Source organism: Cupressus sempervirens, chromosome 7 (assembly GCF_028749045.1).
Source record: "Cupressus sempervirens isolate cs-2001-9-10 chromosome 7, ASM2874904v1, whole genome shotgun sequence".
Classification (NCBI taxonomy): domain Eukaryota; kingdom Viridiplantae; phylum Streptophyta; class Pinopsida; order Cupressales; family Cupressaceae; genus Cupressus; species Cupressus sempervirens.
Genome location: NC_143124.1, coordinates 639,922,961 through 639,932,701, shown reverse-complemented (window position 1 = coordinate 639,932,701; position 9,741 = coordinate 639,922,961). Strand labels below are relative to the sequence as shown.

Sequence of the window (9,741 nt, the reverse complement as noted above, 5' to 3'; positions counted from 1 at the left end):
CATGACAACATATGTCCCTAGGGCTAGGAGCCCTAGGGACTTATTTGATTTTTTTGAATGGGTTGAAAGGGGTCATGGGATAACCAATGACTTGTTTTGATGTATTCCATGACAACATATGTCCCTTGGGATCTGAGGACCACTAGGGACCTATTTGGTTTGGATGAAATGGGTCAAAAGGGGTCATACAATAACCCATGACCCCTTTTAATGCATTTCATGACAACATATTTCCCTAAGGACCTATTTAGTTCATTTGAATGGGTCGATCCTATGACCCCTTTTGATGCATTTCATTATTACATATATCTCTAGGGGTCATATGACCCCTACGAACCTATTTGATTTGATTGAATAGGTCGAAAGGGGTCATAGGATAACCTATGACCCCTTTCAACACTTTTCATGACAACATATGTCCCTAGGGGTCCTGGGAACCCTACAGACCTATTTGATTTGTTTGAATAGGTCAAAAGGGGTCATAGGATAATCTATGACCTCTTTTGATGAATTTCATTACAACATATGTTCATAGGGGTCCTAAAACCCCTAGGGACCTATTTTTTTTAATTGAATAGGTCGAAAGGGGTCAAAGGATAACCTATGTCCCTTTTCAACACATTTCATGACAACATATGTCCCTAGTGGTCCTAGGACCACTAGGGACCTATTTGGTTTGATAAAATGGGTTGAAAGGGGTCCTAAGATAACCTATGACCCCTTTCAATGCATTTCATGACAACATAAGTCCCAAGGGATCATAGGACTCATATAGACTTATTTGATTTGATTGAATGGGTTGAAAGGGGTCATAGGATAACCTATAACCCCTTTCAACATATTTCATGACAACATATGTCCCTAGGGGTTATAGGACCCCTAGGGACCTATTTGGTTTGATAGAATTGTTTAAAAAGGGTCATAAGATAACATATAATCCCTTTTAACACATTTCATGACAACATAAGTCCCTAGGTGTCCTATGACCACAAGTGACCTAGATGGTTTGATCGAATGGGTTAAAAGCAGTTGTAGGATAATTTATGACCCCTTTTGATGCATTTCATGACAATATATGTCCCTAGGTGTCCTAGGACACTGAGGGACCCATTTTGTTTGTTTGAATGGGTTGAAAGGGGTTGTAGCATAACATTTCATGACAACATATGTCCTTTGGGGTCCAAGGATGCCCAATGACATATTTAGTGATGGGTCAAAATGTGTGATAGGATAACCTATGACCCCTTTTGATATATTTCATGATAACATATATCTCTTGGGGTCCTAGGACCCATAAGGACCTATTTTGCTTATTTGAATAAGTCAAAGGCGATGCATTTCATGACAACATGTGTCCCTTTGGGTCCTACAACCCCTAGGGACCTATTTGGCTTGATCAAATCAGTTAAAAGGGGTCATAGGATAACCTATGAAACCTTTCAATTTATTTCAAGACAATATATGTCCCTAAGGGTTCTACAAACTCCAAGGTACCTATTTGGTTTTCTTGAATGGGTTGAAAGCGGTCATAGTATAACCTATGATGCCTTTTGATGCATTTCATGACAACATATATCCTTAGGGGTCCTTGGACCCCTATAAACTTATTTGGTTTGATAAAAAGGATCAAAAGGGCTCATAGGATAACCTACGACCCTTTCAACACATTTCATGACAACATATGTCCCAAGGGGTCATAAGACCCATAGAGACCTATTTGGTTTGATTAAATGGGTTGAAAGGGGTCATAAGATAACCTATAACCCCTTTCAAACATATTGCATGACAAAATATTTCCTTAGGGATTATAGGACCCCTAGGGACCTATTTGGTTTGATTGAATGGGCCAAAATGGGTCATAGATTTCAATGCATTTCATGACAACATATGTCCCTGGGTGTCATAGGACCCTTAGGGACCTATTTGGTTTGATTGAATGGTTTGAAAAGGGTCATAGGATAATCTATGACCCATTTCAACACATATCATCACAACATATGTCCCTAGGTGTCCTATGACTGCTAGGGACCTAGATGGTTTGATCGAATGGGTTGAAAGGACTTGTAGGATAATCTATGACCCCTTTTGATACATTTCATGATAATATATGTCCCTAGGTATCCTAGGACTGCTAAGGACCTATTTTTTTTGTTTGAATGGGTTGAAAGGGGCCATAGGATAAACTATGATACGTTTTGATGCATTTCATGATAACATATGTCCTTTGGGGTCCTTGGACACCCAAGGACATATTTAGTTTGATAAAATAGGTTGAAATATTTCATACAACAACCTATGACCCCTTTTCGATGTACTTCATGATAATATATATCTCTTGGGGTCCTAAGACCTATAGGGACCTATTTTGTTTGTTTGAATAAGTTGAAAGGGGTCATAGGATAACCTATGATCCATGTTGATGCATTTCATGACAAAATATGTCCCTTGGGGTCCTACAACCCCTAGGGACTTATTTGGTTTGATTGAATTGGTTGAAAGGTTTCATAGGATAACCTATGACACCTTTCGATGTAGTTTAAGACAACATATCTCCCTAAGGGTTCTAGGAACTATGAGGTACCTATTTGGTTTGTTCAAATGGGTTGAAAAGTGTCATAGTATAACCTATGATGCCTTTTGATGCATTCTATGACAACATATATCCCTAGGGATCCTAGGATCCCTAAGGACTTATTCGATTTGATCAAAAGGGTCAAAAGGGGTCAAAGGATAACCTATGACCCTTTCAACAAATTTTATGACAACATATGTCCCTAGGGGTCTAGGGCCCCTAGTGACTGATTTGGTTTGATCGAATGGGTCAAAAGGGGTCATAGTTCCCTTTTGACACATTTCATGACAACATATGTCCTTAAGGGTCCTAGGACCCCTAGGAACCTATTTGGTTTGATAAAATGGGTTGAAAGGGGTCATAGGATAATCTATGACCCCTTTCAATGCATTTCTTGACAACATATGTCCCTAGGGGTCTTAGGGCTCCTAGAGACCTATTTGGTTTGTTCGAATGGGTCAAAAGGTGTCGTAGGATGACCTATGACACCTTTCGACACATTTCATGAGAACATATGTCCCTAGGGGACCTAAGACCCCTAGCCACCTATTTGGTTTGATCAAATGGGTTGAAAGGTTTCGTAGGATAACCTATGACCCCTTTCTATGCATTTCATGATAACATATATCACTAGGGGTCCTAGAACCCCTAGGGACCTATCTATTTTGTTTGAATGGCTAGAAAGGGGACATAGGATATACTGTGACCCTTTACGACACATTTCATTACAATATATGTCTATAGGGGTCCCAAGACACATAAGGACCTTTTTGGTTTGTTCAAATGGGTCGAAATTGGTCATAGGTTAACCTATGACCCCTTTCAATGCATTTCATGACAACATATGTCCTTTGGGGTCCTAGGATCCCTAGGGAATTATTTGGTTTGATTGAGTGGGCTGAAAGGAGTCATAGTATGGCCTATGAACCCTTTCAACACATTTCTTGACAACATAAGTCCCTTGTGGTTCTATGACACCTAGGGACCTATTTGGTTTGATCAGATGGGTCAAAAGGAGTCATAGGATAACTTATGACCCCTTTAGGGGTCCTAGCACCACTAGGCACCTATTTTGTTTGTTCGAATGGGTCGAAAGGGGTCATAGGTTATGATGCATTTTATGCAAACATATGTCCCTAGGGGTCCTAGGTCCCCTAGATACCTATTTGGTTTGATCAAATGGTTTGTAAGGGGTCATAAGATAACCTAGGATTCCTTTTGATACATTTCATGACAACATATGTCCCTAGGGAACTATTTGGATTGTTCAAATGGATCGAAATGGATCATAGAATAACCTATGACCCCTTTCAATGCTTTTTATGACAACATATGTCTCTAGGGGTTGTAAGACCCATAGGGACCTATTTTGTTTGTTTAAATAGGTTGAAAGTGGTCATAGGATAACCTATGAAACATTTTAATGCATTTCATGACAACATATGTCCCTATGGGTCCTAGGAGCCCTAGGGACCAATTTGGTTTGATCGAATGAGATGAAAGGGGTTGTAGGGTAACTTATGACCCCTTTTGATGTATTTCATGACAACATATGTCCCTAGGGGTCCAAGGACCCTTAAGGACATATTTGGTTTGATTGAATGGGTTGAAAGGGGTCCTAGGATAACCTATGAACCCTTTGGATGCATTGCATCACAAGATATGTCCCAAAGGGTCCTAAGACCCCTAGGGACTGATTTAAATTGATAGAATGGGTCAAAAGGGGTCATAGGATAACCTATGATGGCTTTCGACACATTTCATGACAACATATGTCCCTTGGGGTCCTACGACCCCTACGGAGCTATTTGGGTTTATCAAATGGGTCATAGGATAACCTATGATGTCTTTCAATGCATTTCATGACAACATATGTCCCTAAGGGTCCTAGGACCCTTAAGAACCTATTTCATTTGTTTGAATGAGTTGAAAAGGGTCGAAGGATAACCTTTGACTCCTTCCGACACATTTCATGATAACATATGTTTTTAGGGGTTTTAGGATCCATAGGGACCTATTTGGTTTGTTTGAATAGATTGAAAAGAGTCATAGGATAACCTGTGACCCCTTTCGATGCATTTCATGACAACATATATCCTTAGGGGTCTTAGGATCCCTAATAACTTATTTGGTTTGCTCAAATGGGTTGAAAGGGGACATGGGATAATCTATGACCCCTTTCAGTGCATTTCATGACAATGTATGTCCCTACGGCTCCTAGGTCCTATAGGGACCTATTTGGTTTGTTTGAATGGGTTAAAAGGGGTCATAGGGTAACTTATGAACCCTTTTGGCGTATTCAACTATATTATATTTAATAATAACAACACATTACTATATTATATAAAAATGGTATATGACTATGTTTTAATATAATAATAATATATTACTAGATTATATAATAATAATATATATTACTGTATTATATTTAATAATAATAATCAAATATATTACTCTATATCATAATAATAATATATTATTACTATATATTGTAATAATAATAACCATATAATAATTATAATTATAATAATCACATTTAATAATAATAGTCAACAATAATAATGATTATTGATTTCCCACACTTCCCAAATTTTGATTTCCCTCCAAAATTTGAGCAATCAATTTTTGAATTTTTTTAATTTGCTATTGAATTTCTATTATCCGATTTGAAATCAGGTACCCGATTAGGCTTTTGTATTTACCAAACCTTTTTGGTCAACTCAATAAATGTGTTTGAGATAGGTTTCATTGACATTCATACTTCGAGTAGCCAACTAACAATATTTGTTTCATTGAAAGAAGCAAAAAGAGTTTTTTTGATAACACTCTCAAGGTTCCATCGATATAATTGCTATCAAATTATGAGTTTGATAAGCATTTATTAGTTAATTTTTAATGAAGATGTTTATAAATAATTGATTAACCTAATGATTGAAAAATAGTTGTAATTTTCAAATGGTATAACATTTTTTAAATCTAAAAGTTGCATTACATTCTATGCTTCACCTATTATAAGAAAAAAAAAAGAAAAAAAAAATATTTTGTAAATATTTCAATTTCTTAAAGTTTTCAGACACTGGAGTTATTTTATTCTAAAAAAGTTATAGTAGAAAATTCATATTTAATTATTTATTTGGAATAAAAATATCCAAAAATATGTGTCACATTTGGGCATGAGTCTATTTTTTATATCTATAATTATATTAAAAAATATTATGATTTGATTTTGGCTAAGGTGGTTAGATATACACCTACTTTTTATTTTTGTCCTGAAATTTTTGCAGTATTACATTAAAATCTAAAATTTTGAATTTATAAATTTTTTTTTTCTCTAGATAAGACCTAGTTGTTTAGAAATTAAATTCAATTTCCTATAGATTCTTTTCTTACAACCTTTTTATATAAAGCCCATAAATACTTTAAAATTATGTGTCAACATAACCCTGATTTGTTTGTTTTTCAAATTGTTGACCATGATCCTGCATACACCCTCTTCTAATTAGGAACTATGGTTCACAGATGAGAAAACATTTTTTATTTACTACATCAATGTGATTGTAGAGGCAATTAATAAGCTAGTAGAGAAAGGACTTGAGAAAAGAAAAGAAAACTACCATGACCATACTCTAGATTATTATAAATCTTAGCCACAAGGCTATGGAAAATAAAGTAGATAGTAAGAAGACAATGGTGGACAATTTTGAGAAGGATAGTTAAGATAAACTATTCATGGACTTAGATTTAGATAGAGACAAAGGATGAAAGGAGCCATCTGGACCAAGTATGAGAATTGAGAATTGCTTGAAAAGACATATTTTTAGAGCATTTGAAGACTTGGAGGAGCTAATGGAGGTGGCATTAAATATTAACTAGCTGGATGTCAAAATGGTTGATACCTTAAAGAATCTAGCATACTTTTATGTTTCCATTTGGTTTTCTATTATGCCATTGGATTATTTTGTATGTCTTTTTGTTTCTGTCTTAGATTAGTATATTTTGGGCTGCAATTCTAGTTATTGTAGGGTATGTTCCTTGTGAACTATTATTTTAGTTTATTTTGTGTATTGTTATATCTAGTTTAAATCACTTATTTTAGAGTTTCGAGTCCCTTCAAAAGATATTTTTCCATAATCAAAACTTTTCAAAAATTTCTTCCAAATTATTTAATCTATTATTATTTGAAACTACTAAATGTAAAATATAAAATATGTACATACATTCAAATCATATGGAGAGATCTCCAATCACACGACTCACCAACTTAATTGTTATTACAATTTGTGAAAACCTATTCTCCTTCACCCTTCACATTTATATGTAATTTAGTTCATAGAACCTTAATATCCCCCACACATCCAGACAAAAGATATAATTTTTAGCCTTTATAATAATAGGAGCAAGAGACCACGACCCTAATGAGCCCCAACAGCTCTGATACACACACATAGAATCATATGCTGAACCGAGTACGGAAATAACTTTCGGTTGTCCATGATTCTAGAATTGATGTGGATGCCATTGTTAGGCTTGTTAGCCTGATTTTTCATCATGGCGGCTGCTTGAGGAAATAGCTGTCCAAAACGGAGTGGAGTTCAGATTATCTGACTCCTATAAAGAGAAGTGATCCCACTTGTCGACTTATTATAAGCCATAAATAGCAAGATGTCATCTTCTTCGTCCTTGTAGAACTAAAGCTTGTGGGGCCATGCTAAACAAACTTGTGCGTTCCTGCTTACAGCTGCCTTAAAGAAAGCTTGCAGGTATGAGGCTATGCTTATAAATCTACGCATCTGAGCTTACAAACTCATCAAATACAAATACTCCCATCAGGCCATCAAGATGGAGAAACAAATGCGTCTTGCTGTGGGAATATTAGGTCTCTCCTCTTCTCTTTCCTTTGTGGGGAATTGTGTTTGGTTTTGTTTAATTTATGTGTTCTTGTTTAGGGCATACTAGTTTACCATGACTGTTTTATACCATGATGACAGGAAACTGTACTTCACTTCTTATGTACATGTCGCCAATGTAAGTAGTTTTATTTGCCACATCTTGTACTGAGCTTTTATTATTCAATACATGGGGTGAGATTTATCATCTTTGAGGCAGCCTTACATTCGTGAAGGTGATAAGAGAAAAATCAGTGGGGCGGTACTCATGCACCCCATATGTGATTGCTCTCTTCAACTGTTTTATTTATACTTGGTATGGTATGCCTTTGGTAAGTAAAGGGTGGGAAAACATTCTTGTTTCTACTGTCAATGGCGCTGGCATTATCCCAGAGTGCTTTTGCATTTGCACATACCTATTCCTTGCCCCTCCCAAGGCCAAGGTATACACCACATGGCTAGGGTACATATTTATAGTTATCTTTTGGGTATTATTTCTCCTATGTTTAAGTTTAGTTTTGGTAATTTCTCAGCTCAAAGTGGTGAGGATGGTTGTAGCTGTGCTAGTGTTGTTCACAATAATGGCAATGGTGTCCACTTTTGGTCTTCATGAACATAAGTCTCGCAAGTTCTTGGTGGGCATCGTGGGAATAATATCAACCATTGGAATGTACGGTTCCCCACTTGTCATTCTGGTGAGTATAACAAGTGGTCTCTTTTGTCCTTTTTTTTTCTTAGGGTTCGATACTATATATGTTTTGTGCACCATTTTTTTTGGCTTTGATATATTGCAGAAGGTGGTGATTAAAACAAAAAGTGTGGAGTTCATGCCATTCTACTTGTCACTCTTTGGCTTTCTCAGCAGTACCCTGTGGATGATCTATGGTGTTTTAGGCAAAGACGCCTTCATTGCTGTAATACCACATTGACATCCTTCAGTTTTTTATTTTAATGTTTCAAAGATATGCTTTGTCCCTTTTATATTCATTAATATGAATGCTTCTGGCTTGCAGACTCCAAATTTGATAGGCTGTCCATTGGGAATTGTTCAACTGGTATTGTACTGCATTTATAGAAACAACAAAGGGATGTGCAAATCAAACAACTTGAGTTTGGAGGAATGCAAAATGGAAGAATATCCATCTTCTTCAATGGAGAGGAAAAAGTTACCAGTGGGCACGGAGGAGGATGGAATCAAGAAAGAACAACCATGATAATGATTAAGCAACTTAAATTTCCTTCGGCCATCTTTAGACATCATACACTAAGGAGAAAGTTAAGCTTGACTATTTAATACTTTTAATCTTAGAATAAAACCTAGTATGATGTTTAAACCGTCCCATTTCCTTCTATCAACTTTCTGTAATCCTATGTAATGTTTTACTTAGTTATGTGTTCTTTAGAATCCATCTTGTCATTTGGTATATTAGGAAGCTTACTAGCTCTTATGATGTATTCAACTTTCTTCTAGCAATTTCTAACTGTCATTGTCATTGGGTATACTAGTGAGCTTCCATTATTGATTCAATCATACCATTATCTTAAAGATGGATGGTCTGATTAGATTTTGAGTGGGTGTGACATGGATGCCATTGCCGGCAATCCTTGAATGATTGTAATTAATTCAGAAATTCATCATCTTTCCATCTAACAAAAGCCCTCTTGATTTGACCACAGGCGACGTGGTACACTTCATAGACTGTTCACAAAAATCTATTCAAAATCTTTTTAATGAAAATTCTTAGCTAAAATAGTATGCATGATCTGGCCCCGTGTATGCATTTTAGCGAGAATGACATTTTATAGAACTTCTTGACGTACGTTAGCCTTATAAAAATGGTGCACTGACCTGTAAATGAAACAAGTATATTAAAAAAAATCCCAATGCGAGAGTTCGGTAGCACGGGGGAATCGAATGCCGTGACACTTATTTGTTTATAAAGGTGATGTACTCTATTCTTTAATATGATGCTTCGATAATGCACAATCATTATTTAAAAGATCATTATAATGGGTTAAGGTATTCTTAACCTAATTTACATTATAAAGCACAAATAGTTGAAGATATTAGTGCTTCGAAAAGTATGTCACGTTTCTTTATTAAAAAGTAAATAAATATTAAGTCGAGTAATCAAAACTATCGGAAGTTGTCTTAATTGAATGTACATCATTTTTTCGAAAAACTAAATATTATTATATTATTATTAATTCCTATAGCTTTGCTTACATTTAGTGTAGATTTTTTTATTTGACCTATTCAATTAACCAATAGAAACAAACAAT

General features: G+C 35.7%; 1 protein-coding gene across 1 annotated transcript; it reads left to right on the top strand.

Moving 5' to 3' along the window:
• Nucleotides 1-7,297: 7,297 nt before the first annotated feature.
• LOC149548308 (bidirectional sugar transporter SWEET3b-like) lies at nt 7,298-9,114 on the top strand. The gene is made up of 6 exons (XM_089792402.1): nt 7,298-7,448; nt 7,561-7,597; nt 7,679-7,901; nt 7,992-8,153; nt 8,253-8,372; nt 8,472-9,114. The coding sequence occupies exons 1-6, from the start codon at nt 7,412-7,414 to the stop codon at nt 8,670-8,672; spliced, it is 780 nt and encodes a 259-aa protein (XP_089648528.1). The 5' UTR covers nt 7,298-7,411; the 3' UTR covers nt 8,673-9,114.
• Nucleotides 9,115-9,741: the final 627 nt, after the last annotated feature.